We start from the raw sequence: 23304 nt of genomic DNA, 5'->3' as shown, positions 1-23304 counted from the left end.
AACTGAACCCAGGGCCTTGTGCTTGCAAGGCAAGCACTCTACTACTGAGCTAAATCCCCAATCCCTTTTGTTTGTTTTTTTAAAGTCAGGGTCTCACCAGGTGATGATAGTGCACGCCTTTAATCCCTGCACTTGGGAGGCAGAGGCAGGTGGATCTCTGAGTTTGAGGCCAGCCTGGTCTCCAGAGCGAGTATCAGGACAGTTAGGGCTACATAGAGAGACCCTTTCTCAAAGGAAGAACAAAACAAAAAACAACAAAATACATATTATGCATATATATATGTGTGTGTGTGTGTGTGTGTGTGTTATAATACAAAATACATAGACACCTATACGTATGTATAAAATCAGGGGCTGGAGAGATGGCTCAGAAGTTAAGAGCACTGGCTGCTCTTCCAGAGGACTGGAGTTCAGTTCCCAGCACCCCACATGGTGACTCACAACCACCTGTATAGGATCCAATGTCTTTTTCTGACCTCCAAGTGCACATACATATACACGTAAATAAAAGTACCTCTTTAGGCCAGGCGGTGGTGGCGCACACCTTTAATGGGCAGAAGCAGGTGGATCTCTGAGTTTGAGGCCAGCCTGGTCTACAGAGTGAGTTCCAGGACAGCCAGGGCTACACAGAGAAACTCTGTCTTAAAACCCTCCTCACCCCCAAAAAACTTTTATAAAAAAATAATATACATTTAATAGAAGTATGTGGAAGCCTGTCCTTTGAAACTCCCCTCCGGAAGTCAGAAGCAGCTCTTCTAAGGCCATCTTCTTCATTTCCCAGACTCTGGCTCTCCCCACTCAGGGAAACACAGATCATCGTGTGGAAAAACCATGCACCTCGGACAGCAAGAGTCAGCCACCTAAGGGTGACCACCCCCCTGAAGCACACCTACTACAGGTCAAGCTGCAGGAGCCCATGCCAACGCCCAGCTCACGGACACACAAGGACAGCCTCCACGTGGCAGTGGCTCCCAAACCCAAGGCAACTGTAGAGGAAAAGAAGGCCCCTCCCACCTTGCCAACTGCACCAGGACCTCGAACACACAAAGAGGGGTAAGTCATCCTCCAGGGTCACTTCTGCCCTGCTCGCTGCGGGTGGCTCTGCGGCTAAGCAATACTGGAGATGGGGCCAGGGAGCTGGCTCCGTTGGTAAAGGGCTCACTCTCAAGCACAAGGACCTGAGATTAATTCCCCAGGTAAAAAGCTGGGCACAGAGGCACACGCTTGTAATCCCAGCACTAGAGAGATGGCAACAGGCTGATGGATCCTGGGACCATGATGGCCAGCTATCCTAGCCAGTTCCAGGCCAATGAGAAGCCATGTCTCAACACAACATGGAGGCTGAGGAGATGGTTCAGTGGGTAAAGGTGCTTGCCGCTAACCTGAAGACTTAAGTTCAATCCCCCAGGGACTGACTGAATGGAAGGAGGGAAGCGATTTGTACAAGTTGTCCTCTGGCCCCCATACTTGTGCTGTGGATGTACACACACACACACACAATGACAAGTTATGGGGCAGTGAGATGGCTCAGCAGGGAAAAGTGACCTGAGATTGACACCCCACAGACTCACTGATTCCACACTGTCCTCTGACTCCACATGCGTGCTAACACAACATGAATAAATAGATGTAATTTTTTTTTCAAGGCAGGGTTTCTTTGCGTAGCCCTGGCTGTCTTGGAACTCTCCCTGTAGACCAGGATAGTCTTGAACTCATAGAGATCTGCCAGCCTCTGCCTCCCACATGCTGGGATTAAAGGTGTGCACCACCATGCCCGGCCCAACAAATAAAGTTTAAAAACAAAACACAAAACAAAACAAAACAAAACGCCGGGCATTGGTGGCGCACGCCTATAATCCCAGCACTCGGGAGGCAGAGGCAGGGGGATCTCTGTGAGTTCGAGACCAGATCAGCCTGGTCTACAAGAGCTAGTTCCAGGACAGGCTCCAAAGCCACAGAGAAACCCTGTCTCGAAAAACCAAACACACACACACACACACACACACACACACACACACACACACACACACACACACAAATATAAAACAGTGTGGTATTGTTCATGTTTCTGTCCCACCGAAACACCTTGGTTAAGTCACCGGCTGCTAGGCCTCAGTTTTGCCCAACTTTGACCTGTGTGGGTCTGTCTGTCTGCCTGCAAGTAAAGCAATGAGGGACCATGAGGTGAAAGAGGGTGAGGCTAGGGCAGCAGGCTGAGTGTGCTGGGGGTTCCGGGTCAGTGTAAGTTGCAAGCCCTGACTTGAAACCCTGCCCCCCCCCCCGAGGGGGGTTTCCTCTCTGTTTAGAGGTGAAGCTGCGGAGACCAAGGCAGCAGCAAGGCCTCTTTCTTCACCAGTAAGTAGAGTCAGAGTGGGGATGGGGAGACTGGAGAAAAGGGATTGTGGGAGAGCTGGAGGGAGAATGGTGGGAACAGAAACATTTCCAGGCAAACTGGGAAAGTATGATTTTAAATGTTGTGGCTGAGTCATAAGGATCCCCAGAGAGACCAGGGAGACAGGCCACCAATGCAAATGCACGAGGTTTATTAAATTGTCTGTCCTACCTCGGGAGGGACCCTGTCTCGAAAGCTGACACAGCAGCCTCCAGAGGGGATGAAGTTCCTTGTCTTCTGTTAGGTTTTAAAGACAAAATTTACAGGATTACATCAGTAGGTACGGATTGGTTTCTGATTGGTTGACATTTGGGGAACGATCAAATTTCTCAAAGTCATATTTTGGCATGAAATACCTGTGTATCAATTATTTTCATTGGTCAGTGCTGAGAGGGAACATTCTGTGGTTTCTATGGCTTTGTCTTGTTACTTACTTGCAGGTGGCTTGTTGTGCATAGATACCAATAGTTTTCAGAACTGTATCCTGGAGACTACAAGGGGAGGTTTTGGTCTCCCATGGAATTTCTTTTGTGGCCAAACAGTTCCCAGGAAACAAGTACCTCGGAGACTGGGGGGGAGGGGGAGTGTCTGGAGTTTCTTTGGGTTCAGTTTTGGCCCTAGGCTCTGGGAGGCCAGAGGATCTGGAGTTTCCTTGTGTCAGGAAACTGTCTTTTCTGTAGCCGGCTGCTAAAGCCGGGGCTGAGGGAGGGTCTGGTCCCTTCATTCCTAGAGGTGAAGCCTTTGAGTTTCGTTTACCACTTTCAGATGCCTGTGTGTGTGCTGCCTATGTGTTTGATTTGTATTTCCTTCTTGTTAATTTTTTTCTTTTTATAATGGTTTTTTGAGACAGTGTTTCTCTGTGTATCTTTGGAACCTGTCCTGGAACTAGCTCTTGTAGACCAGGCTGGTCTCAAACTCAGAGATCTGCCTGCCTCTGCCTCCCGAGTGCTGGGATTAGAGGCGTGCGCCACCACCTCCCGGCTCTTTTTAATTTTCTTAAAATGACATGTATTATTGTGTGTGCACAGATGCACCACATGCCACATGCCACAGGAGTGGAGATTCTCTCCTCCCACCATGTGGACCCTAGGGATCAAAACCAGGTCAGGGGTGTGGCAAGTGCAACCCCTTAGCTGTTGCTTTCCAGACGCTGGGAGCATGTGTGTGTGCTGCCAGGCCTGGTATGTGTGCTTGGACTAGTGTGTGCAGTCAAACATGGATGATACTTGGGCGCTCTCCAGTCCATCCCAGGAGTGCTCCATGTCAGCCTGGATTCCTTCTGCCCTTTGCCCCCAGTTCCAGTCCACAGCTTCTCTGAATATCTGCTGGCTTCCAGCCAGCCCCACACAGCCACTTTATGGTCTCTGAATTGATGGTACAAGCTTAGAATTCCCAGCCTGCCATCATCCTCCATCCCTTACCACACCTGACTGTCCTCATGCCATATCCCCAGCCACACCCCAGCCCTGAACATTCCAGCCAGGTACACTGCAATGCTTAGGCTTCTCCCTGGCTTCTCTTTGAAGTGATCATGTGTAATGATGTCTTTACTCCAGATTAACATCAGAGTCTAGTATTAGCTTACAATGCTGCTGGCCAATTGACTAGGATTTCTTATATGCTAGCTCAGTATTAATTATCATAAATCTATTTTTTTTTTGGTTTTTTGAGACAGAGTTTCTCTGTGCAGCTTTGGAGTCTATCCTGGCACTTGCTCTGGAGACCAGGCTGGCCTCTAACTCAAGAGATCTGCCTGCCTCTGCCTCCCAAGTGCTGGGATTAAAGGCGTGCGCCACCAACGCCCAGCCATAAATCTATGTATTTTATTAGACTTATCAGGGATGCCTTCTACTGGCATCCTCTTTCTGGGATCACATGGCGGCTCCGTAGAGAAGACAGCAGGAGGAGGAGGAATAGCAAGAGGACGATTTCTTTCTTGTCCCTGCTTATAATCTGAGTCTGCCTGCTATATCACTTCCTGCCTGGATCTCTACTACATTTCCCAGAATCCTCCTTGACTCCTAGTCCTACCTATCTTGCTTTCCTATTGGCCAACAGTACTTTATTTATCAACCAATAAGACAAACACATACACAGAAAGACCTCCCCCATCATCTCCTCTTTTCTGTCTAAATAAAAAGAAGGGCAACCTATCTTTTATGATAACTAAAGAAAACTATAACCATAACTATCTGTCTTCAGTTCCATCAAAGACCACAGAAGGATAATATATAAACTCTAGATTTGACAGAGACATCTTGCTACCTGGATAGTCACTCAAAGTTCCTCTGTAACATTGGGGCATCCATTTTCAGCCCATAGGCCACAGTGTGTCTGGCAGTCTTCTCAGTGAAGCAGGAACCCTTCAGGACTGTTCATCTTGTTTTATAAGTTCAGCAGTCACTTTCTTGTGGGTCCTGCATGTCCAGTTTATCAGCAACAAACAGTCCAGGCAAGAGTGGTTTCTTGCCCAAATGGCTAATCTTGCCATGTTGAAAGCAAACTCCATAACGAGTTTCTTCAATGCTCATCTTCCTCTAAGACGTAATTGGTGTGCCAGGAGCAGTTGTATCTCACTGCCATGAAAAACCCTAAACCATTTAAATGCCATATATTCTGTAGGTCTTTGAAAGGTCTGAAGAGTATCTATCCATCTCAAGTACATCTTTGTATATCTAGAAAACCTAACTAACCTATTGATAAGTTCTGACTATTATAGGTGACTTTAATCTGTATTTAATTATGCATTACACTTAAAAATATCTGTATAAACACAATACCTAAACAAGAGGGAAAATAACAAAATTAACCTTAAATTTGTATCAATAAATGAAAATCCATACTAATGTAAAGTACTCATTTCTATATCCTATTCCCCTTTTTGTCCTTTAAAAAGAGATTGACTGTGATAGGACCTCCCTCATCAATCAGGTGTGTAATTTATTATCTGATGCCTAGAAATGCTGCCCTCTACCTCCATTCCACCATGTCCTTGCAGCCTCCAATAAGTGCCACTGAAGAAAATAGGATGACAAAATCCAGCCTTGGGGCTGGAAAGATGGCTCAGTGGTTAGGAGTACTGACTGTTATTCCAGAGGACCTCAGTTCAATTACCAGCACTCACATGGCAGCTCAGAACTTTCTGTAACTCCAGGATCCAAATATGTATATGTATATGTATATGTATATGTATATGTATATATGCACACAAACATAAATAAATTATTGGAAAACAAAAGAAAAGAAAAGATCCAGCGTCAGTCAGGCTTTTAATCCCAGCACTTGGGAGGCAGAGACAGGCGGATCTCTGAGTTTGAGGGTAGCCTGGTCTACAGAGTGAGTGCCAGGACAGCCAGTGCTACACAGAGAAGAACAGAAAAGAAAAACAACCCCGCTTCTTCCTGCCCATCAACAGCCATCCCTGATGACCTGTTTATTTAGCGGATCCTTTCCCTCCACAACACCAGTCTCCCCGTTTCTCCAGCCTTACGGCCCACACACGACTCTGAAGCAGTATCTACCCAGTACCCATGTGCCTATGGAGACTCTGATGTACTTCCTAAGGGAAGCTTCAAGAGCAAAACTCCACACACTACTCCTATTATACATTATAAGCCTTTTACATTTTGTGTTGCTTCTTGTTTTTTTAGACTTACTCAGTTTCTGTGTATGGGTGTTTTGTCTGTATGTATCTTTGTGAACCATGTGTGTGTCTAGTTTTCTCAGAGGAGCTTCCATGAGGGTGCTGGGAATAGAACCTGGGGCCTCTGCAAGAGCAGTCAGTGCCCGTAACTACTGAGCCATCTCTCCAGTCCTTGCTTTCTGTGTTCACACTCTAGTCTTTCTTAACCAGCCTGTCTCAACAGTCTGCACTGACTAAACCAAATGGAGAAGCTCTGACTTTAAAGAACCTGCTTTGAAAGACGGGATGACAGAGCAGGGGACAGTGGCAGGTACACATTTGTAATCTTAGCTCTCAGGAAGCAGAGAACAGGAGTGCTATGATTGGAGGCTAGCCTGGTCTACATAGAAAGACTTGGTCAAAAAAAGAAAAACAAGAAAGAAAATGGGGGGAATGGATATTGAATATGAGTAGTAATTAAAGAATTAAAATAAAAAATACTGCAAAAAAGAGAGACAGAAAGAAAAAAGAAACATCCATGAGCCAGTGGTGGTGCATACCTTTAATCCCAGTACCCAGGAGGCAGATCAAGACTACCCTGGTCTACAGAGTTCCTTGACAGTCAGGATGACATAGAAACCCTGTCTCAAAAAACCAGAATAAAAAAGAGAAAGAGAGGAAAGGAAAGGAAAGGAAAGGAAAAGGAAAGGAAAGGAAAGGAAAGGAAAGAAGGAAGGAAGGGGGAAGGAGGGAGGGAGGAAGGGGGGAGGGAGGGAGGGGAGGGAGGGAGGGAGGGAGGGAGGGAGGGAGGGAGGAAGAACAAGCCATGAAGTTAGGAGAATGAGGCTCAGTTGATAGTTCCTAGACTGGATCCCCATACGTCACAAAGCAGGCATGGTGACTCATGCCTGGAATCCCAGCACTGGGGAGCTAGATGAAGGAAGAGCAGAAATTCAAGATCATTCTTGTCTATACAGGGAGTCAAGGGCAGTTCAAGCTAAAAATGCTGATTTCTTAGTTTATTAAAGTGTGTGTGTGAGGGAATGGCTCCACAAGTCAAATCCCTTGGTGACAAGCCTGACAACCTTACTTGGAAGGGACCCACAGGTTGGAAGGAGAGAAGGAATTACTTGTCCCCTGACTTTCACTTGGACACCACAGTACCTGACCTGCTTCGTATGAACACATACACAGACAAACAATTTTACTTGTAGCCTGGTGTGGTGGTGCATGCCTTTAGTCCCAGTACTCAAGAGACAGAGACAGGCAGATACAGAATTCAAGGACAACCTATCTACATAGAGAATTTGAGACCAATCATGGTTACACAGTGACACTATATCTCAAAATCAATGAATTAAACAAATATGTCTAATTAAAAGAAAAGACCATAACTTAGCATGACCTGAGTTCAACCCAGGACTCACACGGTGGAAGGAGATAGCTTCCACCGTGTATCCAGTCTCTCTGCTGACTCCCAAATCCCATCTCCACGCCAGACTTAATCTTAAGACTTCCAGCTCATATACCCAACAGCCAGATGGAGTGAGTGTAAACAGAGGTGGAGCTTTTCTTTTGTCCTGCCTGCCCGATCCCAAAAAATCATACAAAAGCTTATATTAATTACAAAATGTTTGGCCTATTGCTCAGGCTTATTACTAACTAGCTCTTACAACTTAAACTTAACCCATTTCTATTCATCTATATTTTGCCACATGGCTCGTGGCTTTACCTGTGCTCTAGCAACTTTCGCTTCCTTGGAAAGTAACACATATTCACAAAGTACAGAAGGATTATCCTACAGCAAGTGAATTCACTCCTCAGACTACAGATCAGAGCACAGTCTTATACTCCCATGGTAGTTTTTTGTTGTTGTTGTTCTAGGGGGGGCCACCACCCAGCTCCCAAATAAATACACAGAGAGTTATTCTTATTTATTAATGCCCAACATTAGTTTAGTTGGTTTCTAGCCAGCTTTTCTAACTAAAATCCCATTTCTCTTTAACTACATTTTGCCTCTGGGATTTTTACATTTCTTCAGTCTATATATATGTATATCTTTCTTTCCTTCTTATTCTTTGACTGGCTGTGTGGCTGTGTGGCTGGCCCCCAGAATCCTCCCCTTCTCCTTTTCTCTTCCTGTTTATTCTCTCGACCTGGCAGCCCCACCCATCCCTCTCCTGCCTAGCTCTGCTCTTCATTAGATCAATCAGGTGTTTTAGACAGGCAATGTCAATACAGCTTTAAAGAGTTAACCAATTGCAACATAAAAGAATGCAACACATCTTTGCATCATTACACAAATACTCCACAGCATAAACAAATGTAACACATCTTAAATATCCCACAACACCGCACTTGCCACCCACTCTTGACCCAGTCTTCACCTCAGCACAGCCCCCTCCCCCAGCCCTTCACCCAGAGGCTTATATGACTCAGCTCATAATGGCTCCTATTCTGTCTCCTTCACACTCAGTGCGTCAGCAGTCCCCCCTCCCAGCCATGCAGTCACGTCTGAATCCATCCCTTCCCAAGCCCTATCACCCAGTCCAAGCTGCTTCCTGAAAGAACAAATCCCCACATCACCACCCAAACACACAAGGGTCTGTGTGTAGCTACTCTGGTGAGATTTCTAGCCTGTAGGTGCGCCTTGCTCTTTTTCCCCTCCGCTGCCCTGTATGCCTATCTCCCCATAGATGCTGCCATGACTAATTCCATAAAGTCATTTAGGCCTCAACTTGAATGTCACTCTCTCAGCAAAGTTTTTTCCTGACCACCCAATCAAGTATCCTATCAGCCACGGGTACTTTATCATAATTATGCTATTTTGTTGTCTTTGTGGTGCTTTGGGAAGGGGGGGTTGGAGGGACAGTGTTTGCCTGAATGTATGCCTGTGCACCACATGTATGCAGTTGGGGATTACAGGTGTGTGACACCACTCCCAGCTCTGCTTTGCTTTTACAAAGGGGAGGGTGGGGTAGGGACGGGCCTCAGAGGTGCAAGTGCTCTTATCAGTGAAGCCTCAGGCTCGATCCTTAGCACCAAGAAAAGGATGCTGACGGGAGTAAGTGGTGGAGAAAGGCTGGGATGCTGACGGGAGTAAGTGATGGAGAAAGGCTGGGATGCTGACGGGAGTAAGTGGTGGAGAAAGGCTGGGATGCTGACGGGAGTAAGTGGTGGAGAAAGGCTGGGATGCTGACGGGAGTAAGTGGTGGAGAAAGGCTGGGATGCTGACGGGACTAAGTGGTGGAGAAAGGCTGGGATGCTGACGGGAGTAAGTGATGGAGAAAGGCTGGGATGCTGACGGGACTAAGTGATGGAGAAAGGCTGGGCTGACCCAGGGATGGGAGGGACAAGATGTAGGCATGGCTGACTCTGTGGAATGAATGGGGAACAGTATTTGAACTGCCCATCATGTGCTGAGGACACCAGTGTGAAACAGGCACCAGGAGTGAAGCAAGGTCACTGCCAGCTGTGTGGGCTGCAATGAAGGAAACTGGTGCACTCAGGAGCATAGCTTGCAGGTGGGAGGTGGTGAGTCACTTGTGGGCCCAGAACCTCACATGGGTCCCAGGGTGGTACAGGAGATTTGGAGTACCACTTGTATGGCTTTGGAGAGGAAAGGACAGTTTGAGCATCCTCAGAGGCTCTGAGAAGGCTAGAAGCTCTGTGGGCCAGTCTGGTTGGCTGGCTGCAGGTATCCCACAAGCCTGCCTCTACCCTCAGGAGGAAAGAGACATAGAGAAGAAGGAGCTGGGCCAAGGGCAGAAGCAGCGGCAGGCTTTGGCAGCCATAGGCACCCAGGGCCCTGGGAACTCCCGTCGGGGCTTCATGAAGTGTCTACTGGAGGTGGAGGAACAGGAGGAAGCCACCCATCGGAGGACTTTGAAAACCCGGACCCTGACAACCCGGAGGTCCCCCAGGACGCTGACTTCTGTCTCTACCCCAGGCCCCATCAGCAGCTCAGTCCCAACCTTGCCTCTGACCCTGCTTGAGATGTCCACCTCAGCTCCATCTACTGTCCCAGTGTGGGTCAGACCACCGGCCCCTGGGCAAGCCCCAGCCTCTGTGGGGTCCCCTAGCTCAGTCCTGTCAGCTCCCACCCAGGACCTGAACTGGAGATGGCCAGAGTTCTTGCCCCAGAGCAGCGAGAGAAGCCTGAACTATGCCAAGACACGGTAGGAGCCACCTCCACTCGCCCACCGTCTCAACAGGGCCCCACACTTAGTTTGTCTCCACTGTGGACCCTCGCACCTCCCTTTGACACTCTGGTCCTTGTCCCTGCTCATTCCCTCACGAATCCCCCTCTGTGTGGTTCCCAGCAGGGGTTCCCCAAGTTCCAGGTCCCTTTTCCTCTCTTTATTCCTCCTTTCTCTTCTTCCTAATGCTGGGGGTAGAAACCAGGGTTCACACATACTAGATAAACAAACACTCTACCCCTGTACTGCACCCCCAGGTCCACCACCACCACCCAGTCCCCCCTCCCCCTACCAGATGACCCACCAGTGGCTCTGCCTCACTCCCTTGGGTCTGTCTCTACCATCACTTGTGGCTTCTCACCACCAGAGTCCCTCAGGGAAGTTTCCTTAACCCCTGCTGCCCTGGCTTCCTCACCCCTTGGGTAGTCTTGGCAGAGGCAGACAGAAGGTACTTGCAAACTGTCCTGGGCCCACTGTCCTGCAGGCAGGAGTCAGAAGAGCATGGCCTCTTCAAACTGTATCAGAACTGGGAGGAGCGGTCTGAGGAGCACCTCACCTTGAAGCAAGAGGAAGGTGAGCACTTCACATCGCTGCCCTGCCGATCCACTGTCCACCACAGCAAGTGGTGTTCCAGTGCTCGCACGCACGCACGCACGGGGGCGGGGGTGTCAAATCGCACTTGGCCCAGGACACAGAATAGGAGGTGGGCCACCTCCCCCAATCCAGGGCACTCCCACCAGTCCAGCTTGGAGGGAGACAGGGTCCCCCAGGAACCCTACCCACCCTAAATAATCCCTCTCCATTTAACAAGGCCACCAGCCCTGAACAAGTCCCTACTTCCCATCACACCCTACCCCACTAAAAATGTTGAACAGTGCTGAACTCCTTCCTACCCTGGGTGAGGTGCTGTGCCTTGCAGTATCTGTGGTCCTTGGGGATGCCTCCTGCCCCTACTTTCTCATGCTGGGCTGAGAAAGAATCAATGTGTACTATTGTGGGATATTTGATCACACTGTGAAACCTGAGATTGTATTAATTACATAAAATCAACCTTGGGTCAAGAGGCAGAGCCAGCAACTAATTAACAGGAAGTAGCCATAGAGAGTAAGGAGGAGTCTGGAAAACAGCTAGAGAAACACACAGGAGGAAGTGAGGAGGGACTTTGGATTTGGCATTCTTTTTGATTTGGGATGACCAAAGAAAAGCTCTCTTTCTTAGATGCCAGCTAGCAAGTTTTCACCCCAGCATCTGACTCCTGAGTCTTTATTGGTAAAATCGTAAGATTGAGATTTAGTTTAAAAACAACAGTGTTCCTTCCTGCTTTGTACTCCTTCCTAAGGTCTGGAACCTTCTCAAACATAGGGGCTCATTTCCTCTGATTTCCCAGAATGTTTTCACTGACCCAAGGGAATATAAAACAGAGTAATAGAGCTGGAAACCTGTATCTTCCTCGTCACATGTACACACATACACCAAGCATACCACACATACTATAACATGCACAAAAGTTAGAAAGGAAAAAAGAGGGCTGGCGAGATGGCTCAGAGGTTACAAGCACTGGCTGCTCTTCCAGAGGTCCTGAGTTCAATTCCCAGCACCCACATGACAGCTCATAACCATCTATAATGACATCTGGTGCCCTCTTCTGGCCTGCAGGCAAACATGTAGGCATAATGTTGCATACACAATAAATAAATAAATAAATAAATAAATCTTTAAAAAAGAAGTGCAGGAACGCCCCACCTGGTAACCCGTCTCCCTCCACAGCCTTCCGCAGCTACTTTGAGATCTTTAATGGCCCTGGCGAGGTGGATGCTCGGAGCCTCAAGAACATCATGCTCCTAATCGGCTTCAACCTTACTCCCAGCCAGGTAGAAGAAGCCCTGATGAGTGCCGACGTCAACGGTGAGCAAAGGGGTTTCCCTGAGCCCCAGACAGGGGCAGCATCGACATGTGGGATCGCTGCTTGATATAAAGCTCAGGGAAAGAGTCCAATGTCCTTAACACCTGAACCCATTTTGTCTGCATTTTTCTCCCACCCTGGGTCTCACAAAGACTGTAGCAAGCTGGCCTTGGGTCTGGAAGTTAATGTTCCCTGAACCATTGTGCAGTGCCACCTTTTGGGGATCCAGAGGTGACTAGGACCTACCTCCTGACCAAAGGTGTAGGTGACCTCAGGAGGCTGTGCACATCAAGTGTTCCTCCATGACCCTTGCATTTCTTCTATATATCTCTATCTATCTGGTTTCTCAAGACAGGATTTCTCTGTGTAGCCTTGGCTGTCCTGGAACTTGCTCTGCAGACCAGGCTGGCCTTGAACTCAGAGATCCACCTGCCTCTGCTTCCCGAATGCTGGGATTAACTGTGTATGCCACAACCGTCCACCAAGACTCTTACATTTCTTTTACTAGCCTTATGGCTTTGGTCAAGTCACTACAGTTTACTAGACCTCAGTTTCTCTGTCTATAAAATGGAGCTATTGGTAGCAACCTCCTCATCAAGTTCTGTAAGATAAAATGGAGTAAGCCAGGCAAAAGGTGGGACAGTGCCCTGCAGGCCAGGAGACAGCAGCTGTTAGCGTTACCCGTGCAACAAGTATGGAAGGCTTTCTGTGGGTGTTCCTGTGCAGGGCACCGCGAATAGAGATATGTAAGATACACGAGCCCTGCTGTTTTCAAGGGCAAGGGCTGACACAGAAGTTAAGCAAAGCAAATGGAAACAACAGTTACAGCAGCTTGGAAGATGAGGATCAGGAAGGAAGGCCTCCTGGAGGAGGTGGCACTCAAGCCAAGTGGTGCCAGATTAAGCAGGAGTCAGGCAAAGAGAGAAGGAAGAAGAAGTCGCTGAGAAGTGGCCACGAGGTGCCTGAATATCGCAGGTTGTGGCCTGACACAGGGAAGAGTAGGGCCATGGAGAACTGAGTTCTGACCACTGCTCATGACTGCTCTCTCTGCCATCGCAGACACCTCACACACACAGACACCTTGAAATAGGGGGTGTGTCGAAGAAGCAGACAAAAGTTCTGGGGTTCAAACCTAGCCGACCTAGCTCTGCCCAATGTGCACAGGGACAAGAGCCTTGAACTCCATCAATGGCCAGGGTTAAGTCCTAAGCATCCCGCCCCTGTCTTTATGCCTTCGTCCATTGTCAAGCAGCTCAGAGAACATCAACGGAGTTGCCACCAGCCTGAGCCCCGGGACACAATGTGGGACAAAATGTACAGTCCTTGTCTCTCAGAGTCTTAAGTTCCAGGTGTCACATGTGTGACAGGAGCTTTAGGAGTCAGCCTGCTGAGGGATCTGACCCGGTTTGAATCTCTGAGAAAGGGGAGGTGACGTGGCTTAGCTTGCCACTAAACATGACCTGAGTTTGATCCCTGGCACTGACATGGTGGAAGGAGAGAACTGACTCCCAAAAGATGTATTCTCTCCTCCACACCTGTGATGTGGCAAGCGTATTGCTGCCCCTCACAGGAAATATTAAATGTAACAATGAGGAAACATGACAAGAGGGTGACACCCATGACTAGGGAGGGCATGAACAAAGACTGAAAGGGGAGAGTGTTGCCTTCAGGGAGCTTGGCATGAGATGAGGCTACTGATGGTCGTCTGGTGGATGCTGCAGGGCCCTTGAGTCTAGCTAGAATCCTGTAGGTACACAGTCTCATGCAGAGACCAGTACTCAGTGCAGACAGCTGCTGGCCTTTAGTGGGCATGCAGCCCTATTGACTGTCTCCACTCCAGGGCGAGAAAACTAAACCTTCCTGGGGTTCAGAAACTTGACCCAGGTCACATGAATGGGAATTGGTGGACTTGGGTTTTGAACTCACACTGCTGTCTCAAGAACGCAAGGTCCAGTGGCTGGAGGTATGGCTCAGTGGTTAAGAGCATTGACTATTCTTCCAGAGGACCCAGGTTCAATTCCCAGCATCCACATGGCATTTCACAACTGTCTATAATTCCAGTTCCAGGGAACCTGACACACATGGCAAAACACCAATGCACATAGAATAAAAATAAATAAATTAAAAAAATACAAGGTCCAGTAGTTTTATATTCCTCGACAGGGTCTTGTGTAGCTCAGGCTGGCATGGAGCTGGCATGGAGCTGGCTACCTAGCCAAGGATGACCCTCAAGTAACCTTCAACCCTCTACCTCAGGTTTATGTGGCACTGGGGAAGTGAAGTCCTGCACTTTGTGCTTGCTAGACCAACGCTCTACCAACTGGGCTACGAGCGCCGTCCTGGTTCAGTAGCTTTCTAACTAGAAGATTGTAATTTTTGGCTTTTCCTGTCCACATTTTCTGCTGATTCAGCACTACCATTCCAATCTTCCACCCACCAGGGGTGGGTGGGGTGGGGGTACTCGGGGACACCAGGGCCACACCTGGCTGGCAGTACCTGGGCCTGCTGCAGAAGGCCCCCGCTCACCATTATTTCTGACACTGCAGGAGATGGTCATGTGGATTTCAAAGACTTCTTGGCAGTGATGACAGACACCAAGCGCTTCTTCTGCTCTGTGGGTGAGTGGAGGTCAGCCCAGTGGAGTCAGAACTGGAAGCAGGACCTGGAGACTCGGGGTACAGCAGAGACCACCTAAGAGTAATGGAAGCCACTATTCTGTGTCCCCAGAACAGAATGTCCTGATGGATATGTCGCCCCCGAACCCCTACACACTGTTCTTTGAGATCCTCTCTCTGCTGGTGGAAATGCTGGCCCTGCCGGAGGTGGCCCTAGAAGAGATCACAAAGTAAGAGGGGCTGGCTTGCTGAGGGCGGGGGACGTAGGCAGAAACGGCAGCTATTGCTTCAGCAGCTGAAGACAGTTGAGGGTTAAGAATCTCAACTGCAACTGCAAGAAAACCCCAATTAAACTGCCTTAAGCAGAATGGGAATGCATCGTTCAAATAATCAGCTAGGGCCTCAGAAATGGCTGAATCCAGGAAGCTGGATGATAACAGTCAAGTTTTATTTCTCCACCTCTCCCATCTCAGGGTGCTGGCTTCAGGCTCAGCCAGGCTCTCCCAGTGGGAAGAGAGGTAATGGCAGTCCCCACACTCAGTCCTCCTGGTTCAGCAGTTTCAGCAGACTACTGTGATCCTTCCCAAAGCACTTAGAGAGGGAATCTTGTACGAGGGGTCATGGGCAGGCAGTAGGTAGCCCATCTGACTACAGGCTAGGTAAACATGATCATCCTCAGGCTAAAAGTGGTGGAGTTGGAAGGCCCAGACCATCTCCAAACCTCGCCCTCTACTTCCTGTCCTGAATGACTACATTTCAATACTTGCGTGGTAGATTTGTTTTTAGCCTTCTGAGAATTCACACTGATTTCCAGAGTGGCTACACCAGTCTTCAGTCCCACCAACATTGGGTGAGGATTCCCCTTTCCCCACATCCTCGACAGCATGATCTACGTGTGCTCTCAGTGAAATTTGAATTTTTACATTTATTTATTTATTTATTTATTTATTTATTTTTGAGGCAGTCTCGCTATGCAGCCCCTGCTGGTCTGGAATTCACTCTGTAGGCCAAGCTGGCCTCAAAGTCACAGAGGTCTGCCTGCCTCTGCCTCCCGAGTGCTGGGATTACAGTTGTGTGCCACCACCACCCAATGCCATTTCTATTTCTTTTGAGGACTGTTTACGTCCTTAGCCCAGTTTTTGATTGGTTTGTTTTCTTGACTCTGGGCTCTTTTTCGTTTTTTGTTTGGTTTTTCGAGTCTGAGTTGCTCTCTGTAGCCCTGGCTGTCCTGGAACTTACTGTATAGACCAGGCTGGTCTGGAACCCACAGAGATCCATCCACCTGCCTCTGCCTCTGGTGTACTGGCATTAAAGGTGTGCGTCACCACCCTTCGGCTTTTGAGTTCTCAATACATTCTGGACATCATTCCTCAGCAGATGCACAGTGGGCAGACTCTCCCACACTTTGGGCTTCCTCTTCCTTCACTGTTCCCTTACTTGTGCTGTGGCTTCAGCTGGGATTACAGCACGGGCTCAGGGCTGTCATAGGTTTAACCTAGAGTGGTCAGCTAACGTCACTCACTTTTGAGAAAACATCCACCAAATACCAGATGATAAATTACCATTGTTCTTCCTCCTGTTTCCTCCCACCCCCTTGAGACAAGGTCTCAGGTGGCCCAGGAGCCCAGGATGGCAATCCTCCTGTCTCAGATCCCCAAATTCTTGGATTACCCCTTCCTTTGCCCTGCGGTCCCTCCTTCCCTTTTACTCTGTCACCGAGCTATACCAACAGGCCAGGAATTTGTGGTTCTTTCTATGATGGCAGGTGGCTGCTTAGCTCCCAGCTCATTTGCTTGAACAAGTACTTTTACTTGAGAGAGACCGTTACAAAACACCTCCAGGCTAAAACACCTCCAAGCTGTAAGACACTGGGCCCCAGGGTAAGATGTGAGTTAATTTTTTTTTACTTTTTTTATTTTTTGTGATAGGATCTGTGTTACCCAGCTGGGCTGGGAGCGGAGCTCTCCCAGCTTCACCCACAAGCATTAGAATTGTGGGCACAATTCACTGTGCCCAGTTCCTAAAGGCCAATCATTTTAAGTTGGCCAAGTGCAACAGTCCACGCTTTTAATCCCAGTACTCAGTACTCAGGAAGCAGAGGCAGGGGAGCTCTGTGAGTTTGAGATCAAGCTGGTCTACACAGTGAATTCCAGGCCAGCAGAGGCTGCATAGTGAGACTGACTCTGCCCCAAAATAAATAAATAAGTAAATAAATAAATAAAAATTCAAATTTCACTGAGGGCACATGTAGCTCAGGCTAGACTCCAATTTGCTATAGCTAAGGATGACCTTCAAGTTCTGATGCTCCTGTCTCTATCTCCTGAGTGCTAAGATGACTGGTGTGCACAACCACACTTGGTTAGTTTGGTGCAGGGGACAAACCCAGGATTCATGTATGCTAGCCAAGTACTCTGCCAGCTGACTGACCACACAACCACACATATAAAGTTGAACTTCCTTTGGACTGCCCATTCCTGAATAATGGCACAGAAACTTTTTAAATTATGAAAGTTTGCCTTAGCTCGAGTTTGTTCCCAACTATCTCTTAAAACTTAAATTAAATTAACTCATTTATGTTAATCTATGTCCAGTCATGTGGCTCTGTACCTCTCCTCTATACTGAATGTTTGACTTCATCCGAGTCTGGCTGGCAAATCCCCTCCCCCAACCTCAGATTCTTCCAGAGTGCCTATTTCTGCCTGAAAGTCCTGCCTAGACTCTCCTGCCTAGTTTTTGGCCATTCAGCTCTTATTAAACAAATCAGAAGGTGCCTTAGGCAGGTGAGGTAAAAATATACATACATCTTCATACAGTGTAATTAAATAACCACAACACAAATACGCTTTTCTTACTCTAGATTCAAATGAGTTAAAGCCATAAAGCTCAATGAGTTACAATTTGAAAATTTCTTTGGCCTCCATACAAATGACAACACAAAGATCTATTCCCAGCTGGGTGGTGGTGGTGCACACTTTTAATCCCAGCACTCAGAAGGCAGAAGCAGGCAGATTTCTGAATTTGAGTTCAGCCTGGTCTACAGAGTGAGTTCCAGGACAGCCAGGGCTGTACAGGGAAATCCTGTCTCAAAAAAATCAAAAGATGTATCCCCACTTTGTTCACACATTACTTCCTGTTACTTTGCAAGCCCTTCCTACTGAACTACAGACCAGCCCAACATGTGACTTTCTTGAACTTCTCACCCTTTGGTTCTGAGAGCCTTCAAAAGCGTTGATTTTAGAACTGGATGTGGTGGCATGCACCCCCTAATCCCTGCACTTAAAAAGTAGAAGCAGGGGCTGGAGAGATGGCTCAGAGGTTAAGAGCACCAACTGCTCTTCCAAAGGTCCTGAGTTCAATTCCCAGAAACCACATGGTAGCTCACAACCATCCCTTATGAGATCTGGTGCCCTCTTCTGGTGTGCAGATATACATGGAAGCAGAATGTTGTACACATAATAAATAAATTAAAATCTTAAAAAAAAAAAAGAGTTCTAAAAAGAAGTAGAAGCAGGAGGATCAGGAGTGAAAGGTCATCCTTGGCTACACTGAGTTAAAAGCCAGCCTGGGCTACATGAGACTGTACAAGAACTAGAAAAACACAAGTCAGCTGTAATGTGCATCAGGCAGGGCCTCTTCAGGGGCAGGTCCCTGTATCTGTGTGTGTGCAGGTACTCCCAAGAGGCTAGCTAGCACAAGGTGTCAGGGGCTCTGTAGCTGGAGTTACAAGCAGTTTAAAGCCACATGACGTTGAGTGCTGGGGACTGAACTTGGATAATATGGAAGAGCAAGAAGTGCTCTTAACCACTGAGCCAGCTCTCCAGGCCTGTTCTGGTAACTCCATGTCCCTCCTACGTTAGCGCTCTTGTTTTCCATGGATAGTCCTCCTCCTTTGGTTTGTGTCAGACCAAAGCTTCTTGAGAAACAACATACAGGAGGTGGGGTTTCTGAGCCTGTAATGGCTACCAGAGCCAGTGCATTTATTCTTTGCTCACTGGGTAGTCTAGCTAGTACAGAAACTACAGAGGCATGTCAGTTAAGGAACGGGCCTCCAGTGGGCTACAATTCACACCAGTGGACTAGAAGCTGCAAGTAGGGAGTCAAAGCTGCCCAGGCACCCAGTTTCCGAGGTGAGACACAAGGAAGTGGAGAGAGGAGCCAGCTGTGACTTGAGCTGGCTACAGTTTCTCAGTCCCAGCGCCACAGTGACCCTCTGCTCTGTCTTCGTTCCCTGTGTTGTTTTGGGGATAGCCTTGGTTTCACAGAAGAGATAGATTCAACCTCTGTGGGCAGCTGTGGAGTCAGCTTTCTATCGTCTCAAGTCAACCCACCTTCCATGAGGGATATAGCAGGGCCAGCATCCAGTCCTGAGGGCCTGCCAGCACTGAGGAGCATACCCAGCCATCATAGCAGCCAGCAGAGTGCTCAGGCTCCAGCTCCTCTTGCCTCCTTCCCACCAGGTGGCCTTTTCTTGTACCATCCCTTGGCCATGAATGCTTGAAGTGTGTGCTCCTCACCTCATCTGGTATCTCTTGTCACCATAAGCGAACAGCCCCCTTGTCACTATCCCCACCCCTTCCCTTTCCCTCAGAGAGCCCATCACTGCCAACACAGTATCTTTGCAGTCAAATATGATCTGACTGCCATTCTGTGTCCAGGTAGTTGACTCAGGGGGAGGAGGAGGGAAAGGGGTGGGTGGCAGAGGGAGAGGCAACACAAGGACATATCACTGAGTTGCACACCCCCGATCTGAAGACCTGTGAGTGGTGGCTTGGGCAGAAAGGGAACCAGTGGTGGCCCTCGGGTGTTTAACTCCTTTGCACCTAGCAGCCTGAGTGGTCCCTACAGAAGTGAGTGCTGGAGTAAGAGGCCAGGCTAACACAAACACAGGATCCTTGTATGTGGCAGCCATTCACTACTCCAGGCCAGCGGAAACAGTTAACACTCTATTTGCTGCTATGTGTATTTATAATAAGGTAAAAGGCAAGCTATGAGTTAAGAAGGTCATGCATGTAATGTCAGAACATAGGAGGCAAGAGGTCAAAGGATCACCATGAGTTTGAGGCCAACCTGGGCCAGTACTAGGACAGCCAAGGCTATACAGCAAGACCTGTCTCCCAACAGAAATAAAAAGCAAGCAAGCATGGGGTGGGAGCCTGGCTAGTATATACAAAGACAGCAGACTCTGTGACATGGCCTTAAGCTGCAGCTGAGGTGGTGAGGGGCCAGCTGCACGGCTGGGTTTGTTGTTTCAAGACAAGGACTTCAAGTATCCCAGGATGGCCTAGAACTCACCATATGGCCAAGAATGACTGTGAGCTTCTGAGCCTCCCACATCTACCTCCAGAGTGCTAGGATTACAAGCACATGCCACCAAGCTCACTGCAGCTGTTTACCAAGGCTTCCTAAATGCTAGGCTAACACTCCAGCAGCTAAGCCACACCCATCCCTGCTCTGCTGGTTTATAAGCAGAGCTGTATCTAAGTGAAAATAAAATAGAAACCGGTGTACAATACTCACCAATCTCTATATGGCTGGTGCCAAGATGGGTCTCATCTCGTCCAATCCTCCAGCATACGTACATTCGGCCCCCATCTAGCAGTGTGGGGGAGATCTGAAGCTCCGACATGAAGTGACTTGCAGCAACAAGGCAGACAGAGCCATTTCCTTGTTTCATAAGGGGATTATGTCTCCTGACACCCCCCCCAAGCCCCGCCAAGGCTTCAGTACTGCCAGAAGGGGGGGGTGTCAGGAGGAAGGGGTGAATTAACCACAGCCAGGCTGAGCTGCAGGGTGTTGCCTTCTCAGCTACTACCAGAAGAAGCTAAAGGAAGGCACCTCCAAGACCCGAGACACGGAGTCAACGGCGGGCGGGCTGCGATCGAGGAAGAAGCTTTCTTACAATTCTCACCAAGTAGAGACCATAGAGGTCCCAGAACGAAGGGTCCTCAGGATCCTGAGCCGGCTGAAGCAGCAGAACTATGGTGAGGACCAGTGAGGAGCCTGGGCTGGCAAGCAGATCCCTGAGCATGTGGCCAGATTCCCCTGGATGTAGCCGAGGGCTTAGCTGGATGGGAACCATTACCAAATAGGGCTGGTCCCCATCACCCAACTTTGGACTCTACCTGCCCGCCTTATCGTTGAGACAAGGCTGGCTCAAGAACTACCATGTGAGAGCCCACCAGAGTCAGTTCCACTGCAAGGCCCTTTGTAGGTGTGCCCTACAATCATCCCACTTGACAGGAATGAGAACCAAGGGAATTTCAGTGACTTCCCCAGATAGTATGCTGTCAAGGGCAGTTTGCACTTAGGTTCACCCCCAGATTTGTGCTTGACCATTCTCCTGGGCAAGCTTCTCTTTACGCTATGGCCAGCCTTTACTGTGTGCTCAACCTTCCATGTCATACACTTCATGTCATCTACCGTGCAGTGGGTACCAATAACTTCTCCATCGTAGAGGCTTAGACATTAAGGGTTTGCCTAAACCCACTCTGCTGATTATATAGCAAACGTAGGGTTTCACTAGGCTGGCCCTGCTCTCACTCTCTCGTTCCCTCCTATCCCAGCTGCCAACCTACAGAGTCCTTATGCCCAGGTGCCCTGCATCCCACTCTGCCCGAGGCTGGAGAAGAAGGTGGTCCGTCGAAAGCAGGGTAGCCATAACCATCCTGTGCTGGATCAGTGTGTCTCTACAAGCCTGGGCCCTGACCTCCATAGCCTCTTTTTCCAGTCAGGACAGCAAGGAAGCAGGTGGGTACTGAGGGCCAGCACCTCGGGCCCATCTATTGTTGTGACGTGGCCCCTGGCCTAACAACTGGGGAATCCATCTTTCAAAGAGACTATGTTGGGAAACTACTTACTCCAGGGAGGATGGATGGACAGACAGGGCAGGGAAGAAAGTAACCTTTGCTGTAAGCCTTTGTACCAGAGAGGCAGTTTCACAGATGCCTGAGCATTTCACAGCAGTCCTGAGCCTGTCATCCTTCTTAGGATGGTGTTGCTCCTGGTTCCTCAAGCATGGGAACCCCTTGGCTTTTTACTGAATTATGGGACGATTAGAAACTGGGAAGGGAATGTTCCCTTCAGAGTCCCCAGGACTTGGGATCAGCCCCCCCCAACCCTAACTTCTGGCTCCACTTCTTTTGTTTTTTGAGACAGAGTTTCTGTATTGCTTTGGAGCCTGCCCTGGAGCTCCCTATGTAGACCAGGCTGGCTTCAAACTCACAGAGTTCTGCCAGTCTCTGTCTCCCAAGTGCTGGGATTAAAGGCGTGTGCCACTAATGCCCGGCCTGGCTCCACTTCTAAAAGCTGCCTCTCCCCTGACTACATGGGATGGTTTGTGAACCTGGCAGGACTATGGGAAGAGGGCCAAATATGCTATCTTTCTGCCCGCCTCTCCTCCCCAGGGAACACAGCTCTGACAGCAGAAAGTGGCTTAGCTCCGTGCCAGCCCGAACCCACTGATTGTCTGGAATTCTGGCTCCAGAAGTTCAAGACCTATAGACAGCTGGGCCGTGGGGCAGAGTCTGGCTTTGGGAGTTTGCTTTCATGGCCTGGTAAGCCAATAAACACCAAGAACCTCAGCTTTTGTATCTGATGTCAGTGAAGGCCCCATTTTCACCACTCTATGTGACTTCCTACTGCAGCTACCCCTGTCTCCCTACTCAAGACTTGGGAGCCCTACAGTAGCGGACTTAAGCCGAGTACTCCAGAAAGCCTCGGCCTCTGAGAGCAGCTGACCTCTGCAAGGGCAGAAACCCCCAGGGCTGGACAAGCAACCACAGTATGAGATAGGAAGCCAGAAACGAGGACAAATGTCTGACAAGTTTAAAACATGTATTTAAAATACAATTTATAAAATGCTTAATCTGCCGACTCAGGAGCCCACGGTGGGGGTTAGGGTGGGGAGCTGCCTGCTACACCAGCAGAGCGAGACTGCAGGGTGCGGCCCTCCCTCCCAGTCCCTTCTGTGCAGATGCCCAAGGGTCCCCCCTAGGGTCATATGACCAGAGCAGGACCCCAGAGGTTTTCTTGAGTCTCTGCTCACCAGGGAGACTGGATGCAGCCCTGCCAGCCCATCCCTGAGCAGAGCACCCCCAGATGGGGCAGAGCAGGGTATGGCAGGGCAGGACAGGGCTGGGTGGGACAGGTGGGCTCTGGAAGGGGCTGATGGCAGCAGATAGGGTGTTGCCTCCTGCCTGCAGGTGGGGAGCACCCTGATTGAGGGGACTGAGAAGGGCTGGTCACCAGACCTGGACCCCAGCTCCTTTGGTTATAGGCTGACATCAGAGTAGTGGCTCATGGGAAGCGGTTAGCTGGAAGGGCTGAGGCCTGGCTCATGGGTTCCAGGAAGAGCTGGGGGAAGGGACAGTACCATGAAGACAGACAAAGGGGCAGCAGCCTCAGGTTCCTGCCCCTCATCCCCCTGGGGATTTCCAAGCCAAAGCCTGCAACTTAAGACAGGAAGAAAGAAAGAAAAGAAAAAAAGCACTTATGGAGTTATAAACAACTACAAAAAGGAAAAAAAAAAGGGAAAAAAAAAACCACACACACACACACACACACACAAACAAGAA

General features: G+C 48.9%; 1 protein-coding gene across 1 annotated transcript in view; it reads left to right on the top strand.

Annotated features, from left to right (window-relative positions):
- Spata21 (spermatogenesis associated 21) overlaps nt 1–23272 on the top strand; it is a 33995-nt gene extending 10723 nt beyond the window's left edge. The window contains exons 7-16 of the mRNA XM_027399903.2: nt 782–1053; nt 2307–2355; nt 9741–10192; nt 10698–10786; nt 11981–12118; nt 14663–14734; nt 14844–14961; nt 20537–20712; nt 21295–21478; nt 22135–23272. Coding sequence (XP_027255704.1) covers nt 782–1053; nt 2307–2355; nt 9741–10192; nt 10698–10786; nt 11981–12118; nt 14663–14734; nt 14844–14961; nt 20537–20712; nt 21295–21478; nt 22135–22192 — 1608 coding nt within the window. The 3' untranslated portion in view covers nt 22193–23272. The remainder of the gene's footprint in view (nt 1–781; nt 1054–2306; nt 2356–9740; nt 10193–10697; nt 10787–11980; nt 12119–14662; nt 14735–14843; nt 14962–20536; nt 20713–21294; nt 21479–22134) is intronic.
- The last annotated feature ends 32 nt before the right edge of the window (nt 23273–23304 follow it).

This window comes from Cricetulus griseus, chromosome 2, assembly GCF_003668045.3.
Source record: "Cricetulus griseus strain 17A/GY chromosome 2, alternate assembly CriGri-PICRH-1.0, whole genome shotgun sequence".
In the NCBI taxonomy this organism is placed as follows: Eukaryota; Metazoa; Chordata; class Mammalia; order Rodentia; family Cricetidae; genus Cricetulus; species Cricetulus griseus.
This window is presented reverse-complemented; position numbering and strand designations above follow the sequence as displayed.